At 49.2% G+C, this 22,499-nt stretch overlaps 11 protein-coding genes across 11 annotated transcripts; 6 read left to right on the forward strand and 5 right to left on the reverse strand.

Annotated features, from left to right (window-relative positions):
- The first annotated feature begins 1,315 nt into the window (after positions 1-1,315).
- Positions 1,316-3,031, forward strand: BU24DRAFT_91615 (uncharacterized protein). Its single transcript, XM_033534800.1, has 2 exons — positions 1,316-1,609; positions 2,457-3,031. Exons 1-2 carry the CDS (start codon positions 1,594-1,596, stop codon positions 2,912-2,914), a joined length of 474 nt encoding a protein of 157 aa, XP_033377115.1. The 5' UTR covers positions 1,316-1,593; the 3' UTR covers positions 2,915-3,031.
- BU24DRAFT_91591 (uncharacterized protein) lies at positions 3,003-3,588 on the forward strand. Its single transcript, XM_033534799.1, has one exon. The coding sequence runs from the start codon at positions 3,148-3,150 to the stop codon at positions 3,442-3,444; it is 297 nt and encodes a 98-aa protein (XP_033377116.1). The 5' UTR covers positions 3,003-3,147; the 3' UTR covers positions 3,445-3,588.
- Positions 3,589-4,755: 1,167 nt separating this feature from the next.
- Positions 4,756-6,216, forward strand: BU24DRAFT_468569 (uncharacterized protein; the record flags this gene model as incomplete). Its single annotated transcript, XM_033532535.1, has 4 exons — positions 4,756-4,933; positions 4,980-5,145; positions 5,190-6,037; positions 6,104-6,216. 4 exons carry the CDS (start codon positions 4,756-4,758, stop codon positions 6,214-6,216), a joined length of 1,305 nt encoding a protein of 434 aa, XP_033377117.1.
- A 756-nt stretch (positions 6,217-6,972) lies between these two features.
- Positions 6,973-8,173, reverse strand: BU24DRAFT_456040 (uncharacterized protein; the record flags this gene model as incomplete). Its single annotated transcript, XM_033531411.1, has 2 exons — positions 6,973-7,946; positions 8,017-8,173. The coding sequence occupies 2 exons, from the start codon at positions 8,171-8,173 to the stop codon at positions 7,324-7,326; spliced, it is 780 nt and encodes a 259-aa protein (XP_033377118.1). The 3' UTR covers positions 6,973-7,323.
- Positions 8,174-9,409: 1,236 nt separating this feature from the next.
- On the reverse strand, positions 9,410-10,483 carry BU24DRAFT_474717 (putative maleylacetate reductase; the record flags this gene model as incomplete). Its single annotated transcript, XM_033532859.1, has 1 exon — positions 9,410-10,483. The coding sequence occupies one exon, from the start codon at positions 10,481-10,483 to the stop codon at positions 9,410-9,412; it is 1,074 nt and encodes a 357-aa protein (XP_033377119.1).
- A 311-nt stretch (positions 10,484-10,794) lies between these two features.
- On the reverse strand, positions 10,795-12,058 carry BU24DRAFT_474720 (catechol dioxygenase). The gene has a single exon (XM_033532860.1). It carries the CDS (start codon positions 11,830-11,832, stop codon positions 10,831-10,833), a length of 1,002 nt encoding a protein of 333 aa, XP_033377120.1. The 5' UTR covers positions 11,833-12,058; the 3' UTR covers positions 10,795-10,830.
- Positions 12,059-12,308: 250 nt separating this feature from the next.
- On the reverse strand, positions 12,309-13,919 carry BU24DRAFT_474726 (vanillin dehydrogenase; the record flags this gene model as incomplete). Its single annotated transcript, XM_033532861.1, has 3 exons — positions 12,309-13,212; positions 13,262-13,310; positions 13,375-13,919. 3 exons carry the CDS (start codon positions 13,917-13,919, stop codon positions 12,331-12,333), a joined length of 1,476 nt encoding a protein of 491 aa, XP_033377121.1. The 3' UTR covers positions 12,309-12,330.
- A 233-nt stretch (positions 13,920-14,152) lies between these two features.
- On the forward strand, positions 14,153-15,917 carry BU24DRAFT_474730 (FAD/NAD(P)-binding domain-containing protein; the record flags this gene model as incomplete). The annotated part of the gene is made up of 8 exons (XM_033532862.1): positions 14,153-14,373; positions 14,427-14,784; positions 14,844-15,150; positions 15,197-15,252; positions 15,314-15,552; positions 15,620-15,720; positions 15,768-15,819; positions 15,879-15,917. The coding sequence occupies exons 1-8, from the start codon at positions 14,251-14,253 to the stop codon at positions 15,915-15,917; spliced, it is 1,275 nt and encodes a 424-aa protein (XP_033377122.1). The 5' UTR covers positions 14,153-14,250.
- A 1,003-nt stretch (positions 15,918-16,920) lies between these two features.
- Positions 16,921-18,798, forward strand: BU24DRAFT_402576 (cytochrome P450; the record flags this gene model as incomplete). The annotated part of the gene is made up of 5 exons (XM_033525530.1): positions 16,921-17,304; positions 17,360-17,715; positions 17,766-18,374; positions 18,424-18,558; positions 18,613-18,798. The coding sequence occupies exons 1-5, from the start codon at positions 17,067-17,069 to the stop codon at positions 18,796-18,798; spliced, it is 1,524 nt and encodes a 507-aa protein (XP_033377123.1). The 5' UTR covers positions 16,921-17,066.
- A 420-nt stretch (positions 18,799-19,218) lies between these two features.
- Positions 19,219-20,007, reverse strand: BU24DRAFT_474734 (NAD(P)-binding protein; the record flags this gene model as incomplete). Its single annotated transcript, XM_033532863.1, has 1 exon — positions 19,219-20,007. One exon carries the CDS (start codon positions 20,005-20,007, stop codon positions 19,219-19,221), a length of 789 nt encoding a protein of 262 aa, XP_033377124.1.
- A 465-nt stretch (positions 20,008-20,472) lies between these two features.
- BU24DRAFT_402581 (cytochrome P450) lies at positions 20,473-22,355 on the forward strand (the record flags this gene model as incomplete). Its single annotated transcript, XM_033525531.1, has 5 exons — positions 20,473-20,660; positions 20,712-21,248; positions 21,302-21,643; positions 21,694-21,902; positions 21,964-22,355. 5 exons carry the CDS (start codon positions 20,473-20,475, stop codon positions 22,197-22,199), a joined length of 1,512 nt encoding a protein of 503 aa, XP_033377125.1. The 3' UTR covers positions 22,200-22,355.
- Between the last annotated feature and the right edge of the window lie 144 nt (positions 22,356-22,499).

Here is a 22,499-nt window from a genome sequence, read left to right on the forward strand (position 1 = left end):
TACTCGTCTAGCTGCTTGAGGGAAGACATCACATCACGTCGCATCGGCACTCTACCCTATTCTTATATACATGCATCCTATTGCCGTCCTTCAGCTTTTGTCTCTGTTTTCGTCTTTATCTTCATCTTCATCTTCATCTTCCGTACAGTGCAGGTTACCACCATTACCAGTACAAGGACCACCATTCTATTGCGATTCATTACCACGTACCTGGGCATCTACTTGCCTCTGTACCTACACACACTGTACCGCACGAATACAAGATTGTTTTTACTCGTTATACGGACCATACGGTAATCTTCAAGAACTACATCTACGAACATCTCCACGGCAATAACGTAGATAGACGGTAGCACGCTACTGCTTCACATTTCGTCCCGCATCCACTCGTACAATAATACAATAATCCACAGTAAACCATCTACAATAACTACTCGTACTACTACACAGTAGTTGCAATACCGACTCCACCCTCGAACCCCAACCGGTGGGAACTCCTCGCGCCTTGCGGTTTGCGACGATTAAAACCCACGCCGTCCCCCGACCGTTCCTGGACCGACTACTCTTACGACCTAGATCGCATCCAACCAGGTCGTTGAACATAATAATCAGCATCATCCTCTTCTTTTATTCTTCCATTCCATTATTCTTCCGCGCCTTCGCCCTCGCTTGTGGTGGGAAGTCGAATGTGAGTGAGCTGTTCCTTTTCAACGCATCACCAAGACGTCTATTGATCCAATACTTCCAATCCGACCAACCAGAAAGGCATCTGAGCAACCCCTCCTTCCTTCTTCCCTTCCTTCTTTATTATTTACTCTTGCTTGCTTGCTTGCTTGCTTGCTTCCTTCCTTCTTCATCCCTACCTACGTGTGCCTACCCTAGTACCTACCCTGACCCTCCCACGCCTTCCTTACCTGACAACTAACTCCACCTCGTACATTCCACTTCCCAACTCTTCCCTTCTTACTCCGTACATCTTACATCTTACATCTTACTTCCTCATTTTCTTCCCTTTCCAACTTCCTCACTTCCACTTCCACTACCACTACCACTACCATTACCACGACCACTCAACTCGACATTCACTCACCAAAAAGAATTCATAGCCTCGCAATAAAACCGACAACATCGACAACATCGACAACGGCCACGACGAGGAGAACGACTATCAACTGAAATTACATCACATAAAAACCCGGTCAACCCTGTCACATCGATAGTTTACGGACCTTTCCTTACCCCCCGTCTCCGCATGCTCCTGGCACCGACGACGCTGCTGCTGCTGATGGAGAGTAATGTCACCGTATCATCATCGCCAGAAAAGCTCTGGAGCGCCGACCTTCACCGCAGTATCTGCAAGTCTGAATTTGTCTGGACTTGATCCCGACTTCAGTCCCCTGGTGGACCCAGTAATCCTGGAATCTTCGACTTCATCCGACTGGTTTGCCGCTGCCACTGCCTCCGGTGCGCAACAGCAGAACCAACTTCACCAGCATCAGCAGCAGCTGTCACCCCAGCACGAGCACTCGGCTTTCGAGTTTGGGGGTCCGTTCGGGTCATCTGCCCCGTCGCACGGCATGGCGGCCACCCACGATGCGCTTCGTAGTGAGTTTGATCCATCTCTCTTCGTATGTTCGATCGATATATCATCTACCATTCACTCCACCAATATTATTCATTCATCTCATTTCATTCCTCTTTTTCTGCTGCCTTTTTTCCAATATTCTTGTCGTCTTTCTCGGTCACGTCTTCACCCACGCATCCATCGTCATATTGCATACCCGCACTACGACCTGTCTAAATCCTTTGGCGACGGAACACGACCACCACCCGCGCTTAACTCCCCTCACAGTCTATGTTTTTATTTCCCTTCTTCGCTTGGATTCCCTCTTTCTCTCGTCTGCATCCGCATCCGCGTCCTTCCTGCCAGGTTGGCGCGTAATTCCGAGTTGCTGTTGTGGATGTCGTCATTCCACTAGTTTGCACGCAATCACACGTGACTTTGCATCACGACCCCCATTCACCACCCGATCCTCACCAATCCTCACCCAATGTTACCACCAATTCACTACCCAATGTTACTCCCATCATCCATCAACCACCATCCACCAACCAATCCTCTCCCCCATTCCCCTTATTACCCATCGTAATCCTATCAATTACCCTTTTCTTACTCCCAAATGTCATATCCTTCCCCATCTCGTTCTCCTCCTCCTCCTCCTACCCCACGGTCATTACCTCTTCTATCCCCTTCCACTTACTCTCACCCACTCTCCTCTCCTTCTTTCTCTCCTCCTCCAGTTCTCCCTTACTCACTCCCCCATCCTTCCTCTCCCCATCTTTTTGACGCCTCCCCCACGACCTCGCCTCCTCCTCGCTCTTCCCCCTTACCGGTTCCCCATGTTCTGAACCCCCATACTTTCTATGCCAATCAATCAACTAATCCTCCTGGAAAGGGACCCAATACCCCGCCCTCACAAGCCCAATCAACGGAATGAACGGCGTCTCCCATCACTACGACCATACCGTCCACGGTGCGCCACGCATCGATGACCTTGGCACAATCTCTCCTCTACAATCAACCTATCCACCCTACCCGGTCCCCTATCCAGACAGCACCGCAAGCTCGGCTCCGTCTGAGGAAACCATCCCCGTCGAGGCCGACGAGGACAAGCGCAAGAGGAACCAGGCCGCCAGCGCTCGATTCCGCCAGAAGAAGAAGCAGCGGGAGCAGCAGATGCTCGAGCAGAGCCGCGACATGCAGGAGCGGACCAAGAAGCTCGAGAACGAGGTCGAGGGCCTCAAGCGGGAGAACACGTTCCTGAAGAAGTTGCTGGTCGAAAAGGTGGACAACATGAACGACGACGATAGGGCCCTACTCGCGAAGACAACCAGCCTCGAGAGGTCGAAATGAGTATCTCGCGATTACTTCGGCGTGTTGACCCCCGCTGGACATATCTCGAATGGTGTTTTGGCGAAGCTCCGGATCGTTTCGTTGGGTTGCGTTGCCTGCGTGCGTGCGTTGCGGGATATCCTCTTGGTTGACGACATTGATGACATTCTTTCCGTTTCTCTGTTGTTTCTTCCTTTCCATTTTGCGATGCTGCATTTTCGGTGCTCGGATGTATTCACGGTGGTAAGGGTGGCATGCTTTGGCATCGACAACAGGAGTTTCGAAGTGGATACATCTGTGGCTTTTCACAACAAACAAACAAACACACAAGTCCGCCTGCCGGGCGCGGATGCGCCGTAATGTTTCTTTTGTCTCTTCTTACTATAACAGTCAATTTCGTCCTGACGGCGGTCGACTCATCGTCTTACTCATACGTCCATTCAATTACGCAACTGTCGAGTGCTGCCCAAAGCGACCATGTCGATGTTTCTCTTTGCAACAATTCCCATATGCGACTAGATTGTCTGTGCTCCCGGGTTGGCTCTGTCTGACAATCGCTAACATATTGCTATGTCTCATTCGATTCCCATAATTGACGATCAATTCGCCCATAAGCGCCAGGACATATCGTCAGCCTCGTCGTCCGCCTTTCATGCCCGCGTAACTTACCATTGTAGGAACTACCATCTAGTTAACAATCGAGAGAACGGACGTGGTTCTCTCCCCGCATCGCCCCATTGAACGCTTACCAGTAGTTCCGCCGAATTGCGACCGCACCTAGCCTTATCAATCAGGGATGGCCCTACTCGAATGTACAATCTCGAACGTCGAATACGGATATGCAACTTCCTATCGTCCCATCGGTGTTCCTCCATAATGCTCATTACATTGATTCTATGCTGGATGATCCTCGTCGCATTGGTTTCTACGCTCGACAATGTCTGGTCACGTTAATTCTTATGATCTGCAAAGATCCTATCGCTCACTCGGGGTTCTCTTTCTTGAACTTGATCAGCATACCGACTTTGACTGAGCTCCAATCTAATTCCATTGCGTTTCCCCCTCTAGAACAACATGCTCACTTCAAATGTAGGTTGTTTCGGACGATACTCGCCTTGCGCGTCTTTGAATGCCCAGCATTGTCCTTTCCGACCGCTTGTACATAGTTTTGATATCGTGAACTATGTAAGTGAACATACAATCATACCACACCTCATCATCACGCGCCTTTCGAATAAATTCCGTGTCGCATCACTTTATTTATATTGTGGATATTGGTGAACACCATTTGCGTTTCCCTTTGCTATCCCGCTGTGTCCAATTTGGAACGATAACGACCGATCCAGCAATGATCAACGTTGTAGATCACGCAGTCCCCCTCGGCCCTACTCCCTTGCTGTTCGATATCCAAATCCAGCGCGAGGCCCTCGCTGAATGGTCTGGACGTTCAGCCTCGAGAACATCGCAGTCGCAGCCTCGCCCAACGTCCAGGGTCTGCAACACACATTCACACGTGCGGCGGCGCATGCAGCCAGTAACGGCCTTCCAATATTCACATTCCCTAGCCACAGGCAAAGATAGAAGCATTCGCTTGGCCGTTGCTTCAGCCGTACAGTCCAGATGCTGTCGTTCGTAGCGCCACTTCGCTTATGCTGTGGCCCTACTCGCCAGAGCATTCGCCCTGGACATTGGTGGCTTCACATCCTCGAAAGGGAAGAATATCAATCATTTTATGAGCTGAGCGGAAAGGAAAGATTTATACCGCTCGAGTGCCACAATGGAACTTTTCTTCTTTTCAGCCTTGCTCTGCACTGCGGACTTTATTCGGGCATCCAAGTACACGAAGGGATAGCTTCTTCAACATGCTTATCCTGCTGTGGAGCGCTGTTGCTCTGTCCAATTCCATAGCAGCATCAGAGCCAATTGATGCAGCAGCTCGCGCGCTGATCACGCCTGCACCTCGCCCTATTGACATCGCGAGGAGGGCGGCAAGCTCGTCTCTAGGGTCGGAGACGTGCGGTTTCATTAGCGGAAACATAAGTGCGTCCAAAGATGCGTCCTGTTGACAGATATACTGACTCCGCAGATAATCCTCTCAAATGCTCATCCGGCTACTCATGTTCCTCATTCTTCACACCAAGCTACCAATTCGCCTGCTGCAATGACGATGGCTGCATCGACAACTACTCGACGTGCCTTACTGGCTACGAGGCAGCAACTGCTTCGTGCTACTCCGACGAGTGTCTCCTATGGTAAATCACCTCAACCTCTCTACGTACAAGACTGACGACATCAGCACTGGAGGCAACCGGTTCTGCGGTGGATATCTGAAGTTCGCCTCGGGCATATACTCCTCCACCAGCTATCTATCTGCATTCTGCACCGACAGAGAAGACCGCTTCATCACCGTCAAGGCCTCACCCACCAACGCCCCCAAGTCCACTGTCCTCTGCGTCCCAGACGGCTTCGCCGCGCCTCACACCTCCGACAACTGCACCAAGCCCATCATCCTCCTCATCCCGCTCATCCTCTCCAACGTCATCGTCTTCGCCTCCAGCATCCTCATGTCGCGCCTCTCCTTCCAGAACAAACTCAAGTTCGGCAAGACCAAGAAATCCCCCCACGACCCCTGGACCCCCTGGGCTGGCCTCTCCACCGTCCTCCTCGTCGTCGTGCAAGCCATCGCGACCGCCGCCCTCATCCGCGCCGGCGGCTACCCCGCCTCCTGGACCTCCCTCATCCTCCTCTGGCTGATGCGTCCCCGCATGCAATGGGCCATCCTCCTCTTCTACTCCTCCTTCGGCGCCTCCTACAAGCGCGCCGCCACGGACGCCCTCTTCGCCAACGGCCTCCTCAACCTCCTGTCCCTGCCCACCGCCGCATGGCTCCTCCAAGCTCTCCTCAAGGAACCCTCCTGCACGGGCTTCTTCAACAACTCGACGACGGTAAACGGGTTCGGAAACGAAGACTACACGCAGCTCGTCTTCGTCGGCGTCGTCATGTACTTCTCCTTCGCGGCCGTCGACCTCTTCGTCCTCGTCAGCTTCTTCTGGCCCGGACGGTTGAGACTCGGTAGGTGGTGGAGTATCGGCGCGGGACTGTGGAGTATGGCGAGCTTTGCTGTTGCGTGGACTTTCTGGGTTTGTAAGTCGTTTCCCCCCCTTTTTTCCCTGTGTGTGAGAGAGTGTGCGGTGCTAATGTGGGTAACAGGGTGGGTCTTCTTCTCCGAAGACGCGTTCTGCGTTACGAATATTGGGCCAATCGCTGCGATTCACGCGTTTGTGCCGTTTTTGAGCGGCGTTACGAGGGCGTATCTGACGTGAGTACTGAGAGTGTATGATCGAGGGGGTGGTTGTGGTAAAGTTGATGTAAAGTTCGTTATTGGGTTGTACGAGGTATTTTTTGGTGAAGGGGGTGGAGGGGAGGGGTAGGTAATGAATCGTGATGTTTATTTTCATGTTTATGTTTATAATGATTTCCTTTGAGGAGTTGTAAGAGGGATTGTCGTGATGTGACGTGGCCATGCAAGGCGTGGGATATATCATTTGAAATTTAGGCTGAGTAAGACGGTTGAGAAAAATTGCATATGTTCAATTATTCATCTCTTTCCAATGCCCTGGGGTCATATATACATAGTCTGGCATCGTTAGATGATGTATATACAGTTACACGTAAGCAGAGTAACCTGGTTGCGGAGACAATCACTCTCCAAAAATCCAGAACAAAATCATAAACTTCTTTATGAATTTTCCTCACCGCGTTGGCCTAGGTTCCCATCACCCGTTTGCGGTTGGTCTTAGTGTTAGTGCTTCACGTCGTAAGGTTTGAGAATGTACTTGGACAGTTCAGGTGCCGGCGTTCCCCCTTTTATTATGTGGGATGTTGAACATTTCTTTAAAGCCTGCTTTTATAATAGGGGGTTGAGAGATTGCGGTAGTTCGTCGTGTGAGAGCTGTGTCGAGATTCCTGGCCCCTGGGGTCGAAGACTTGAGGTGAAATGATTGGATGGTTTTTGGTACATTGGTGGTGTTGCGGTTGTTTGTGTTTGTCTGGTTGGTTGATGCTCTGTTGTTGTATTTATTCTCCGACCTAAGTTGCTTTGCATTTATTTGAGCTATCATCCCTATCAGTTGTTTCCTCCTTCATATCCCCCCCTCTTCTCTTCTCTGTCCTTGTCATCCTTCTCACTATTTTTCTTCGCCTCCTTATACTTATTGTTCCCATCCTCCCCCATCACTTTCTCCCTTGCCTCTTGCTTAGTGTCCCCCTCCTTCCTATCCTCCTCCTTCCTATTCTTCTTGCAGTGCTCCTCCTATTCTTCCTGCAATCCTCCCCCTCTCCTCCGTATTTGGTATGATAGTATGAAAGATGTAAAGAAATGCAAAGAGCCTAAAATGTCAGTCAAGAAAAGGAAAGCCGTGTTAGTCAATTTAAAAAGAATTAAGCGATAAGCCCGAAAATAAGCGCGTGAGAAGTTCGGTAAAGTTGGGGATCGACAAGTCGGCTCGATGGTGATTATGCTGAGTTCTGACGTCGGGGTTTGAAAAGCTAGATACGCGGGCTGAGATGCTGTGCTGTGATGGTCGGTGATGATGTCGTTCGGTCGTCCCTGTATGTCGAAAAGTTGGCTCCCTGCCGCCATAACGTCCAGGTAGCTCGGAATCAAATGAAATGGGGTACGCAGACCCCCTTTCAAAGTAGCCAGTCTGATCAAGTGAGAGTTGGTGGGTGGGTCTCAGAGTCGACAAGACTTGGTTGGGTCGCCGTTCCTGCGCCACTGTCTTCGCTGCCTTTAGGGTATGCTTCTCTCGAACCAATCGTTTGAGAGAAGCCTTCTTCAGGTCTAGAGGAGCAGAACCTCCTCTGAAGAGTCGGGCATGGGCCCGGGGGTTACGTCGTCTAGACGTAGGGATTAGGGCGGGTGAGCAGCACACAACTACTCGCCTGCTGTTGCCGACAAAAGGCCAAACAGCGTGGCTGAAGCCTGGGACTTTCTCGTTGAGACACAGGGAAAAGAGGCAGGGTAGACAAACAAACTTCACCCTGCCGACTTCTACAGTCCGTCAGGATAGGGAAAAGAGGGCAAGTAGACGACTCCACTCAACCCGAAACAAGAAACTTACTTCCGCGGTCTGTTAAGACGGCAGCAAGCAGTGTGCCAACAAAGGCGAATCCACCTCCGAGGTCTGTTAAGACGGCGGAAGGGATCGCTAACAAAAGTTGGACTTTTGGCCGAAGCCGAGGGTTGGGCATAATCCCAGGGTTCATGTCGTGAGACATGGGGAAAAGAGGCAAAGCGGAATGCTCCACCCTACCGAAAACAATAAATCTTACTTCCACGGTCCGGCAAGACAGCAGCAAGCAGTGTGCCAACTAAAGCGACTCATCTTCTGCGGTCCGTTAAGACGGCAGAAGGGATCGCCAACAAAAGTTGGACTTGTGGCCGAAGCCATGGGGAAAGATGAGGGCCAGCGAACTTTGCTCAACCCGAAACATGAAACATACTTCCGCGGTCTGTTAGGATGGCATAAAGCAGTTTGCCAACAAAAGCAATTCCACTTCCGCGGTCAGTCAAGACGGCAGAGGGAGATCACCCACGAGAGCAATTCCGCTTCCACGATCCGTTAGGACGGTAGAAAGGTTTTGCCAGCGACAGTTGGACTTAAGTGGCCGGAGCCGGGTTCCACGTCGTTGAGACAAGGAGGGAAAAGAAAAAGGCGGTTGGGGTCAACAAGAACCCTTCCCCACCAAACACAGTTTCCTGCGATCCCTAAGGTTCGCAGTAGCCAACGGAAGTCGGCATATATCTCCGCAAGAGACACAGGGAGAACTTGGTGGCCCTGCGGAGCAGTGCGGAGCAGGTAATCCACCAGAAAATGCCAACCCGAAAGCTGGGCTTGAAGTTTTACTTCCGCAGTCCCAAAGGGTCCGCAGAAGCTGCTATCTTTGACGGGACAGCAGCAACCGAACAGCAAGCAGCCAGTCTTGTCTCAATGGGTACTCTGTGGAGTACGCAACAGAGCTTCGACAGGCTACCTACTAGACACGGCACTCAGCCTCAAAAGAACCTAGAGGAAGAGCAATAGGTCGACTGAGTGAACGCGTTGTGTGGTGGAGAGGAAAAGAAGAGAGAGAGAAGGTGGGAGAAGTAAAGCTAGTAATAGAGCAAACCGCGCCAAGACTTTCACCTCCCCACTCACAACCGCAACAGGAACACGGAAGGGAAATAAGATGACCCGGTGAAGGGGAGGGAGGCTCGGGAAGAATCGACGAGGGTAAAAAAGCTCAAGTGTCCTGTAAAGACCGTCCTATTTCTCAGTTCGATACTAGTGGTCGTGGTTACGGCAGAGCGACATCAAGGTACGAAATCGATTTCTCCTGTATTGCCCTTTGTTGTTTCATTCTGATGTAGTAATAAATCAGCCAAAATAACCGGAAGGATTTGAATGATTTGGAAGACATAAATTCACAGGATAAGATGTGTTACAACTATCTAAACACCTTGCCCTATACTTCCTATCCATCTACTCTCGCAGGCTCACCAGCCCACGCTCGCCTGAGAAGTTCGCATATCTTCTCCCTCTCCACTTTCCGCGGATTTGCGTACTGATTCTCCATTGCAATCGATGCAGCTCTATCGATGTCATCTTCGTTAAACCAAAAGTCCTTCAGAGCCCGCTTCACATTGAGCTGATCCAACAGCCTGTTCAAGCCCTCGATCCCGCTACTATACCCTCCAGGCAGCAACTCCGCCAATTCTGCATCTAACGTAGGTGCTGCGGGACAGTTGTATGCAAGAGTGTGCGGCAGCAATATAGTATGCGTCTCCGCATGCGGCAGATCAAACGAGCCGCCGAGGGTATGACACAACTTGTGGTGCAGCGACATAGTCGTACTTCCCAAGCACATCCCACAAAGCCACGCGCCATACAACGCCTTATACCTCGCGTCATGACTCTCCTGGTCTTTCATGATATCGGGAAGCGCTTCTGCGAGCGCGCGGATACCTTCTCGAGCTATCAGCCGAATGATCGGATTGGAATCAGGCGCGTAGAGAGCTTCAGCAGCGTGCGCGATGGCGTTGATGCCGCTTGTTGCACTCAATCCCGCAGGCAATGTCTTGGTGAGGTCAACATCGTAGATCACAGTTCCGGGCAGAACGCGAGGGTCTTTGATCGTCGTCTTCAATCCCTGGCTGGTCTGGCCTAGAATGGACGTCATCTCACTGCCTGCGTAGGTCGTGGGTATGCAGATGTGGTAGATGCCAGTCCGTATGCTGATCGCCTTCCCCAGACCTGTCGTGCTGCCGCCTCCGATTGATACCAAACAATCAACTTTCTTGTTCTCCACGATGGCGAGAGCCTTTTCGGTGATGGAGGTGGGCGTATGCATTGTGGCTTCGGAGAAAATGTGGGAGGCTTTCGCCCCCAGGAGGTGCTCGATGCGACGGGCATCATCAACTTGATATGGCGTACATAAGATCATGGCGGCAGTAAATCCTTGCGTCGAGACTTCAGTGGCTATTTGCGAGAGAGTGCCGCTGCCAAAAATTACCCGACTGGGATTAGCGGTGTAGGTGAACTGTGACATGTTGCGTAATTGTCGATGCTTGCAAATCGTATCGAATCGTAGTATAAAGTGAAGAGAATAGTTCTTTAGATACAAATGAACTAAAATAAAAGTACTATGAACTTTTGTAGAGCTACCTGTGGCCTTCGGTGGCATCGCATCTGCCCCACCCGGTGGAAAGCAGCTCAACCGACTACGGTTCTACCCCACACGGAGACTACGAAAACATCGGGGAGCTACCCACAGAGGGCCTTGAGACCTAATTCGAGTTCGAAGCAATGTGTATGATGAGCTGTGACTTTGATGATGAGCTACCATCCTTAAATCTCAACAAAAACTATTTGACTACTATGCTACCACAGGTGAATCTAGTCAACATCAGGAACTGGTACTCCGTCCACAATCTTAGCCGAAATATTAAACTTCGTCAACGCCTCTAAACTGTTATTATCACGGAGCTTTTGGCTTTCTTCTTCCGTGATAAGCACAAAGTCATAGCTTAACAATTTCATGCCTTCATAGGTGCCAGGATATCGTGATGCCACATCCTTAGTCACCGTCCCCAAATCGACCACAAGCGACCTCTTCACACCAAAAACCGCGTCCGAAGTCTCGTAGGGATCATTCCTTAAGTACAGCGCCGTAATGAGCGGGTCCCAGCCCTCCTTCTCGAACATGAAGTGCATGTGACTCGGTCTCATCGGATGCCGTTGGAGTTTCGATAACAATTGACCGACTGGACCATCGTGCGGGATGGGATAAGGAACTGGCACAATCCCCTTGAACCAGAACTCTCCCCGCTCATTGCTCGTGAGTATGCATCTTCCATCCGGCCGTTCACGTCCCGCGTGCTGTACGTCGTATTTCCCACTCGAGTCGGTCTCCCATATATCAACCTTGACGTCTGATATTGGAGCCCCGTTGATATCCTTGACTGTACATACGACCAGCAGAGGTTCCCCGTTTTCGTCATGCGACATATTGTCCCCGTGATCCAGATGCTCCGCGTCATGGGTGTGGAACGGACCCAGAACCGTCCCCTCGGTGCATCCCGATGGCTTCGGATGATCGATACTATCGACAAGCAAGCTCAGCCCCAGAACATCGCTCAGCAGTATGAATTCCTGCCTGACATCTGTGCAAGTCTTGCCAGTGAGAGTAAGGAACTCGATGGCACGCATCCACTCCTCTTGAGAAAGCCGAGTCTCGCGCGCGAAATCGTGGAGGTGGGTGACGAGGCGCTCGAGGAGGAACTTGAATCGTGGGGATGGATTCGAGGAGTTGACGAGATGCACGTTGGCGGTGATGTTTTCGGTGGTGAGGTCATATAATTCGGGGGCTTTCGCATTGCGTTTCTCCATGTTGTGCATCCACTAATATGTGACAGCAAGGATTGAGGCGGGTGTTGATGTCTAGATGTGTTGGCAGCAGGTCAAAAACGGGAAACCGCAACTATTACAATATGCGGTCTGTGATAGTTGATTCGAGTTGTGCTAACCCAAGAGTTGGCGTATTCTATTATCTTTTTCTTTTCTTGTAGCATTATTTCATTCGGTGGAAGGCCTCGAGGTCCCCATCCTACAAGTAGGTTCAAAGCGTACTGTGTAAGTGGATTGCTCCACCTACTTGGTAGGTGGGTGGGATACGCGAGCGCGCCAAACCGGAACTTAGTAGATCCTTGCAACCCAAATTCTACACCTAGGAGTCTGTAGCCACCCATCTATCACTTTGATCACAGTACTACAATGTTTTTTTACGTTTCGGTAGATAATTCATCGCATTGGAAATGGCTGGCTATCTAAATCCACTGACACGGCTCCGAGAAACGGCAGATCTTGTACTGTCTCTCGGATATCGCTCGTGCATGCTCAATCCTTCCAAGTGACTGTCTTGGTCCTCACCCACTCTTGCAACCCAGGCAGACTGTTGAAACGACCAAAACCACTGCTTTTCACACCCCCGTGAGGCAGCGTTGTCTCGTCGTGGATCGTCATAGAATTGATATGTACAGCCCCCGAATCTATGGACTTTGCAATTCGAAGGGCCCTGCAAAGATCTGCAGTGAAAACTGCGCTGCTCAAACCGTACTCTGTGTCGTTGGCTAGCTTGATGGCTTCTTCGTCTGAATTCACAATGTACAAAGTCACCGTCGGTCCAAATGACTCCGTGGAATATATTTTCATCCTCGGTGTAACATTTTCGATGATTGCAGGCGGCATTCGGGTCGACGCTTGATCGTAGTCATCATTGAGCTTGCCGTACAGAAGACTCGCGCCATTAGAGAGCGCATCAGAAATCAGCATATGATTCCTCACAACAGCGGTGCTGTTTACCAGTTGCGGTGTTTGCTGTGAACCAAAAAGCTTAACCATCGCCGATTTCAAAGCCTCACGAAACTCCGTTGCTATTGCGGCATTGACAATGATGCGCTCTGTAGACATGCAAACTTGGCCAGCGTGTAGAAAGGCCCCCAGGCAGCATTGTACCGCGGCAAGTTCAATATCGGCGTCGTCGCATATAATCGCTGGAGCCTTACCGCCGAGCTCCATAACGGTAGGCTTGAGGTATTGGCCCGCAAGCGAGGCAATGATAGAACCGACAGCTGTAGAACCTGTAAAATTGATCTTCTTGACCGACGGATGGGAGATGAGAGCGCTTGTCACTTCTGCTGCATCTTCGGGGCGGTGGTACAATGTATTTAGACATCCCGCAGGGAGACCAGACGCATGCAGAATGGAAGCAATGGCCCACTGTGCGAAAGGATGTTAGCGACATTACTTCAGGCGAGAGATGACTTACATATGTTGCTGGTGCAGCTTCAGGGCCTTTGAGAATGACAGTGTTTCCCCTGTATAATGATCAGAATGCACGGATTTGGGTTTCGCCTTCTTGGGTTTTGGCAACGGACGTACATCGCCAATGGCTGCAGGCATGCCCTCAATCCGAGGACGTTTGGGCCATTCCACGGAGCGATCCCTAACACGACACCAAAAGGTTCGTTGAGAACTACGCCACTGCTGCCTTCTGCGTCCAGAACTGGCGCGGTGCCAGTGGTAGCTATCTGGATCAGACCAGCAACATCGTAACAAGCTTGACAAGCCGCCTCATGTTCAAAAGCAAACATTGCCTCGGATGCACCAGTCTCTGTGAGGCTGTAATGACGAAGCTCGGCTTTTCTCCTCCGAAATTCATCTGCTGCTCTTAGGAATATATCTCGCCTCTCTCGCGGTTTCGTCTTGGACCACTCCACAAAGGCGCTCTGGGCAGATTCAACTGCTCTAGAGACTTCCGCTGTACCAGCTGACGAGCAACGATATAAAACCCTCTGGTCGATCGGAGATATGAGTGAAAACTCGGATTCGGATACCACCTCCTCTCCATTGATCCAAAATGGTATCACGGAATTACTGGCGAATGCCGAAGCAGGAGATCCGACCACTTGCTCGTTCTTGGCCATTGGTTTTCAAGAATGTAAATCGTGAAAGATGCGAGACGGACCAAAGCCTTTGGTATAGTGCTTGAGGTGCTCTCATATCTACTGTGATCAACTTCTAGACTGGGATCATGGAAATTGCCTAGCGTAGGGTAGGGTGGGTTGTGTGGGGCTTGAGGACTACAGTTGTAGGGTGGCCTCGAGTAGAAGGTGAGCCACACAACATAATGACCGATATCTTCTCATAACTTGGGTGGCTCGCCAATATTAATCTTTGACTGGGACCTCCCGCAAGTCAAACGAGGATTTTTTTAACTCATGAATAAACATCAACATTCTTTCGAAATCAGTCAATATGTCTCTCAAGATCATCATTGTCGGCGCGGGGCTGGGAGGCTTGGCTGCCGCGATATCTATCAAGCTGGAAAAGCCAGAGCACGATGTACTAGTTATTGAGTCTGCGCCAGAGCTAGCTGAGGTAATTGAAAGATTGTGTGCATTTGGATTTAATACCTCTAACAAAGTGTACAGGTTGGGGCCGGCCTTCAAGTTACACCAAATGCGACAAGGCTACTGATACGATGGGGTTTGGGCAACATTTTGAAGGATCTGTCATCTAGTCCAGAAGAATTCACCATCCATCGATATTCCGATGGTAAGATCCTGGGGAAACGAGAGGGTTATGGGAAGGAAATGGTAGAGAAATACAAGAGTCCATTCTGGGACATGCACCGGGCGGATCTGCAGCTGGCCTTGTACGACCGCGCAACCGACTTGGGAGTCAAATTTAGGTTCGGAGCGCTCGTAACTAACATCGATGCACGCATTCCCTCTGCCACGTTGGCGAATGGGGAGAACATTCATGGCGATCTCATTGTCGGTGCTGATGGTACGTCTTTGCTTTACGCCGCGTTCATACTAGCTAAGACTAAAAATTGACGGAATCAGGGTTGTGGTCAAAATGTCGCGAATCTCTCTGGGGTAAAGCCCATTCTCCAATCCCAACAGGCGATCTCGCATATCGCGTTATACTGCAGGTTCAAGACATCGAAGACGATGCGTTGAGACACTTCTTCGAGACACCTAGAGTCGCGCTATGGGCTGGTCCAGATTGCCATGTCATCTGCTACCCCGTCAAGGCCAACAAGCTGCTCAATTTGGTGCTCCTAGTCCCAGACAATCTTCCGGAAGGAGTATCGAGAGTTCCTGGAGATATCGGGGAAATGTTACAGATCTTTCAGGATTGGGATCCAAGGTAATACACACTACCCTACATTTACACAGCATATTGATCTAGCTAGATTGAGGGATCTATTATCTATGGTTCAAAAGGTGGATAAGTGGAAGCTGATGCACAGTAAGTCTCAGCTGCTTATACCGAGTATTGCGCAGTAGTCTGACCATATCCTTTTTTCCAGTGGAAGAGTTAGAGCGATGGTCCAACTCTGAAGCCACGGTAGTATTTTTGGGGGACGCCTGTCACCCGATGCTTCCCTACCTAGCCCAAGGTGCAGGCTCGTCACTGGAGGATGGAGCCGCCCTGGGGAGTCTGCTATCCCGAGCTACCAGCCGCGAAGACCTTTTTAAGACCCTCCAGATATACGAGAACCTTAGAAAGTCCCGTAGCTCTTCTCTGCAGAAAGGAAGCATGCGCCAGGTATGGATTATATCTTTCAAACAAGTCTCGGGCAAACCGTTCCTGAACCAACTAATCAAATAATTAGCGGCAATATAATCATCTGCCTGATGGATCCGAGCAGCAACATCGAGACCGTTTAATGAATGAACAAATGGCAGAGCCTCTGCCTGGTTATCCATTCTATTGGTGAGCTTTGTTGCTAATATTTGCTGCCTTTTGCTGAAGAATTCAAGGCTCGATCCCGCACAGCAAAGCTTTGTTTACGGTTACGATGTGTATGAGGAGGTTAGTGCATGGCCATTCTGTTTTGATCTCCGTGTCACAAGTTAGCTGACCATTTTAAGATCAAACGTCATGACAGAATGGGTACAGGACTGCTTTAGCATCTACTGACTGTCTAAATTATTGTTGCCGTAACTCAATTCACTAAGATCAAAAGGTCGACAAATGGACTGTGAGTGGCCAAGACTAGTAATTTTATCCAGTGGCAAAATGGCATGTCTAGATTAATAGATCAGAGTCACATCTCAAAGATCATGCATTCAATTGCTTCAGATTTTATTCTTGTGAGCAAGTGGGACATCTCGCTGTTGTTAAATTCGTTCAACTCTAAGCAAAGAGGCTAGATGCATCAGCATGCAAGCTGGCCTGTCAGCTCCATCCTGGAATTGGCTATACTTCAATCCTACGTGAACTATGCTACGTATCACATAACGAACTAAACTTCCACACAGCTTCTATCTGCACTGGACCCATTCCCGCCCGTTCAACTGAAGCTGCCAATGATAAATGTGGTGAGATATGTATAACCTGACTATAAATCTGTTTCAGAATTGACTTTGAGTGCTCTTAATTTGAAAGACAAAGACGCTATTGTCTCTTGTTCGACCTCGAGAGAAATCTCAGATCGCGTAACACATTATGTCGAACATGGGAGCGTAGACGTCAATGTGGCCACAATGATTACAGAAACTACTACATTTTCTACCAATTCAAGAAGATCGATGCTGGAGTGATCAAAGCATTGCAAAGCACCGCGTCTCTGAAGTACGTGTGACTGTTAAGCGAAACTATCGAATTCCTGTCGCCTCCTAAGAGTCCAACTGTCGCTTTTGGGAGTGTCGGCACCCTTAGTGGGTTCAACACACCAACGGTTGGGGTCAATTGCCGCACTTGGAGGTTACTTTGGTGGCTGCGACTCTCGCACCTCGGTGGATGGCATTGCTATTCCTAGTTCTAACCCCACCCGCTTCAATCCCCTCCCCACCTGAATTTCCCCCGCACCCCGGACCCCAAACACAACGGGGAACGTGATCTAACGCCACTATTATCGGGGTCCCCGTACTGAATGAGAGCGACTATGAGAAGAATTTCAATCATTGGTCTAAATTAGACGAAGGTTGCCACTCTAGTGATCGAAGATTAGTTGTAGACCGACGGTGGGAAGTCTGTCTCACAGCTAACTACATGAACGCTCTGACAAAACCTTCCGGGGCCCCTCGATCCTAATCTGCAACTTTCAACGGAACATCATGTCGTTTTTATACCAACTCAGCGATGAAACTCAATTTGTTCTCTGGAGATTGCTTATCTTCTTCGGAGCTTCCATTGCCTTCTATTGGCTCGGGCCTTTTCTTAATGGCCTGCTTTTTGCGTCCACAAGGAGAATCCCCGGCCCTTTCTGGGCAAGGGTCAGTCGCTTTACTGAGCTCCGATGGGTCCTGAAAGGTGACTCGAATATGCAGTACATTCGTCTGCATAGTAAATACGGTGTGTTACGTCTCTTAGGTAACTCGTAGACTATTCCGCTGATATCCAGTCATAGGCCCCGTAGTTCGTGTCGGCCCGAATCGTTACAGCTTCAGTAATCCTGCAGATATCAAGATCATATATGAGCTTGGAGGTAAATTTACGAAAACGGAATTCTATAAGCCATTGCTGGCCGAAGAGCCAGACAAGCAAAACATTTTTGCACTAATGGATGCCAAAGTCCACAAGGAGCGACGTAGAAAAATTGCAAATCTGTATAGCATGTCCATAATGATTTCTTATGAAGTTGCCGTGGATAGAATGACAGAGGTGTGCATGCGCAAATTATCTGAGTTTGCTAGCAAGAAAGGGCAAATATCAATGCCCCAGTTTATGCAATACTATGCATTTGACGTCATCGGCGAGATCACAGTACGTTTTCCTTTCCTTTTGGAGACATCTGATGCTTAAAATTTATAAAGTTTAACAAGTCGTTCAACATGATGGAAGCTGAAGGGGACAAAACCGGAATGATCAAGGGAATCCACGGCGCGAATTCTTACATGGCCCATATTGGACTTGTCCCTGATCTACATCCATGGATTCAACGCCTACAGTCTATCATGGGAAATCAGCAAGGGACCAACGCGCTCTTGAAATTCACATTTGACCAAATGGAGGTTCACAAAGGAGGGAACAACAGCGCAGGACGAGAAGGTACTGCTGATAGCTTCTTAGCTAAGCTGCTCCGGATGAAGGCAGACAACCGCGTCCAGATGCCACACATCCTGGACACATGCGGAAGCAACATAGGTGCTGGTTCAGATACTACAGCAATCAGCCTAAGTGTTGCGCTGTTCTATCTGTACACCAACCCTGAAACATTGGCCAAACTCCGAAAGGAAGTGGACACCATGGCATCTGAATCTCTCATTTCGGATCCTGTCAAATTCCAAGAAGCTCAGAGCATGCCCTACCTGCAAGCCGTCATAAAAGAAACTTTGCGCATGCACCCTGCTGTTGGGACTATTCTCCCTCGTAAGGTACCAAAAGGAGGCCTACAGCTGGCAGGGACTTATTTTCCGGCTGGTGTAAGATCACTGAACACGAGTTACCAGGCACTTGCTGACCGCCGAGTAGACAAACGTTGGAGTAAATGCATGGGTACTACACTACAGCAAGGAAATATATGGAGAGGATGCTGATATATTTCGACCGGAACGTTGGCTTGAACCAAAGTATGATGGAGATTTACGAGATCAGATGATGTTTGCCGTAAGTTCTTCCATTGCATTGAAAACGAGTTCAACTAATTGTTATTTACATTAGTTTGGGGGAGGCTCCCGTGCCTGTATAGGTAAGAACATAAGCCTTCTTGAGATGACGAAAGTTCTCCCTCAGATTGTTCGCAACTTTGATTTCGATGTTCAGGGTGGTAGTAAGTTGAAAACCTACTGCGCCTGGTTTGTCTATGTAGATTACATGGTTACAGTCAAGCCAAGAGCTTCATCATAGGTCTATAATTCAAGATATGAACTAGCTGATACCTCAAAATTTTGTATTCATTTTCATAATCATGGCAGTAGGGAGGCCCGTGGCAAACAGTAATCGATGTCTCGATTATCGAATGGGCTTCGCAAATCATGAACGGGATTCTATTTTTTATCCTGGTCAAGCATTCGTTCTCTTGCTCTTCAATGTAATATTATGGAGGTGGAAAATATCTTCAACATCGCCTCCACTGCTTTCCCAAGCCGAGTGTAGATTGCTTATCAATGAAAAGCAAAATCAATCTACTTTACCTTGGACACGCATCTAGAAGACCTTTTATAGTTGGTGATGAATTCGCTGATCTGAACACTCAATGAAGTAATTATGCACATAGATAAAAATGATAGAAATGTCCAAGTCATCGGCAATCTCCCACAGAACGTATCAGAACATGAACAAACCACCGGACACTGGCAGGTAGAGACCATTCAACCAACCCGCCTCCTTCTCACACAACGTTGCAACGACCCATGCAACTTCTTCTGGTCTCGCTGCGCGAGGCGCAACGGGGGTGACATCAATTTTGGGTTGAAGTGAGTCTCTGAGTTCCTTCGGTGCAGCAAGAAATGTCTCTGTTTCCACGATACCAGGTGCAATTCCGTTGACCGTGCAACCGTACTTGCGTGGCAATTCCATTGCCCAGCACTGGGTATAACTTTCAATCATGCCCTTCGACCCTGCGTAAATGCTCGAGTGTGGGTCCGCTGCCCGGGAGACCCCGCTCCCAATATTGATGATGCGCGACCCTTCTCGAGCAAGATGCTTCAGTGTTGCACGCGTAAGCATGAAGGTTCCTCTCGCGTTTGTACGAGCAATCAAGTCCCATGCTGTTTGTACCTTTCGCTCATCCGGATCATCAAGGCTCATCATGCGATTTATGCCTGCGCAGTTGATCAAGATGTCGATTTTGCCGAATGCTTCTGCAGCCCTATCCGCCAGAAATCGTGGCCCGGTCTCAGTCGACATATCTGCTTCGATGATTACAGATTTGGAGTCAGGACCGAGGCTTTCAACAACTCTCTCAGCGTTTGCTTTTTCATCTGGATACGGATAATTGATCGCGACGGATGCCCCACGCCGGGAAAGCTCTCGCACAATGGCCGCACCTAGGCCAAGCGAGGACCCACTGACGACGGCAACTTTTCCTTTCAAACTTTGTGTTTCGATCGTCATTATGTACAAAGCTAGTTCCAAATAATTGTATCAAACGCTCGATAATGAGGGGGGAGGAGGGGGGCGATCTGCTTGGCTCGTGTAGTGTGACAATATCTGCCAACGAAGAGGAATGGCAAACGCAATATGCAATTGTGGTAGGTACTAATAACCAAAGAGCTGGGGGATTATCCATCACTCGTAAGGTCTCAACTAGGAAAATACGATGGGAATAAAGTGCCACACGGCGGGGACGACCAAACCCCACCGAAGCCACCTGAGCACTAGTAGTTCTGCTTGAGGCGGTTTGACTATAGTAATAGTTTAATGAAAGTGCCTCACTTTTACCCACCTGGTGCGCCACTGATATCTGGGTCGACATTGCTAATTCTTCAAATATCTAATGTTGAAGACCGGCCGTTGACGAAACATATTGAAGGCTGCATAATCAAAGCTACGACAATGGACTTCTTTATTGTCCAGTTGATGTGTGGAGTTCTGCTATTATGGATATTTCATATCCTCTATGAGAATGTTCGATTCCATAAAAAATACCGCTTTCCAAATCACATACCAGGTAGAGTCCCGATATTCGGAAACCTTCTGCAAATGCCGAAGAACCCAGCCGATCAGCGTTTACACTTCGCGGAGCTTGCAAAGAAACATGGAGAGATGTACGTGCTCTGCTGTTTCACTTCGCAACAATATTGACAAAGTAATCTCAGGTTTACACTCAAGTTAGGCTCCAACTACTGGGTATTTTTGAACTCACATAGAGTCGTTGGCGAGCTTTTGGAAAAGCGCGGGGCATTGTATGTCTCTAGACAAAACCTCCCAATGGCGGGTGATGTCATCTCTCGTGGGAAGAGAATCGTATTTCTCCCATTTGGAGACCTCTGGAAATGGCAGCGGAAGGTCATACATGAAATTCTTGGGCCTGCACAAAGAGGCGTTTTTGGCCCATTCCAAGATGCAGAGTCTCGAACACTCCTTGCTGGGTACCTTGACCAGCCAGATAAATGGCATCTCAGTCATGCTCGCTACAGCAGTTCTGTGGTTTTCAGCATGACATTTGGTCGCAGAACAGACCTGCATGATCCGACGGTCAAAAAAATTGTGGAAATCAATGATGAGCTTACCAAATCCTTTGAACCCGGGTCTAATTTGATTGATGCCTTCCCATTCCTGGCAAAGATACCATTTGCACATTCATTACAGCCATGGAGGTGGTGGGGAGATTCCTTGTACAAGGCTGCACTAGAGTTAGTCTTATCCTGATGTTTCACTGGATGACGTACTGATCACGGATTCATAGGAATTTTAGTAGCGAATTCGATGCGCTTGTCGAGCGACAACGGCAAGGCAAGGTGACCAAATGTTTTGTTTCGGAATTCTTGCGACTAGGGCGACACAAGGAAATTGATCGCGAGAGCATGGTTTTCCTCGCTGGGTCTTTGATTGAGGCCGGGTCGGACACAACGCGTGTATCGCTCAACCAGCTAGCAGCAGCAGCAGCTCTATTTCCAGACTGGGTGGAACGTGCACGCAAAGAATTAGATGAGGTTTGCGGTTCAAATGCCGAGCGGTTGCCGACTGCGGACGATGCTCCTAGACTACCTTACATCAAGGCTGCGGCGAAGGAGACTGTACGTTGGAAGTAAGTTACCAACCAAAATGAACTGGAATGCAAAGACTGAAGTATCGCAGTCCTTCGTTTGGGGAAATTGCCCACTCGCTCATAAAAGACGACGAGTTTGAAGGTTACCGCTTTCCCGCTGGTACGACGTTTGTCTGGAATCACTGGGGAATCCATAATGATCCGAACGAATACGAACAACCCGAGAGATTCTACCCTGAGCGTTTCCTCAACGCCGATCTAGAGAAACCTACGAAGGGACATCTGGGATTTGGAGCTGGTGAGATTCCCGAATCACTGGATTGTGATGAGTAACTGACTCAGCCTTCCACCCCTCACAGGTCGTCGCGTTTGCCCAGGTTGGACGGTCGCAAGTGCAAGCTTATTCCTCGGAATTTCACGGCTCATCTACTGTTTCGATTTCCATACAGTACCTGGCCGGCCCATTCCCACGGGTAGACCGTTCTCGATTGGAGTAGACAAACCTTACGAGGTCGGGGTCACAGTTAGAAGTCAAGCTCACGCAGACCTGATTAGAAGAGAGTGTCGTCCAGATGATGGTTCTGTAAATCCTTGAGATAATCACGAAGGAAACAAGATTGCCATGTGGTCTGCGCCAACCAATTTATTAATGTTCATATGATAGTGCTGAGTTGTACAAATCACATGAGCTTTATTGGCATGTCATACATAAGCACATTGAACTACAAGACAGGCTCAAAATATCGCTTATAGACAATGAGACTCTTTCGGATTATCGCTTCTACAAGCTGAGAAGGAACCGCACATTGAGGAACCCTTCCCGACGCTCTTACATACCTTTGAAAACTGACCGATCAGTCCATATCAGCAATATTACTGTATAAAGATTCTGACC

This window comes from Aaosphaeria arxii (assembly GCF_010015735.1).
Source record: "Aaosphaeria arxii CBS 175.79 unplaced genomic scaffold BU24scaffold_16, whole genome shotgun sequence".
NCBI classification, from domain to species: Eukaryota; Fungi; Ascomycota; class Dothideomycetes; order Pleosporales; genus Aaosphaeria; species Aaosphaeria arxii.

Excerpts from the sequence above, each read along its gene's own strand:
- BU24DRAFT_91591 (XM_033534799.1), top strand. The coding sequence starts at position 3,148 with ATGCTTTGGCATCGACAACAGGAGTTTCGAAGTGGATACATCTGTGGC.
- BU24DRAFT_474720 (XM_033532860.1), bottom strand. The coding sequence starts at position 11,832 with ATGCACAACATGGAGAAACGCAATGCGAAAGCCCCCGAATTATATGAC.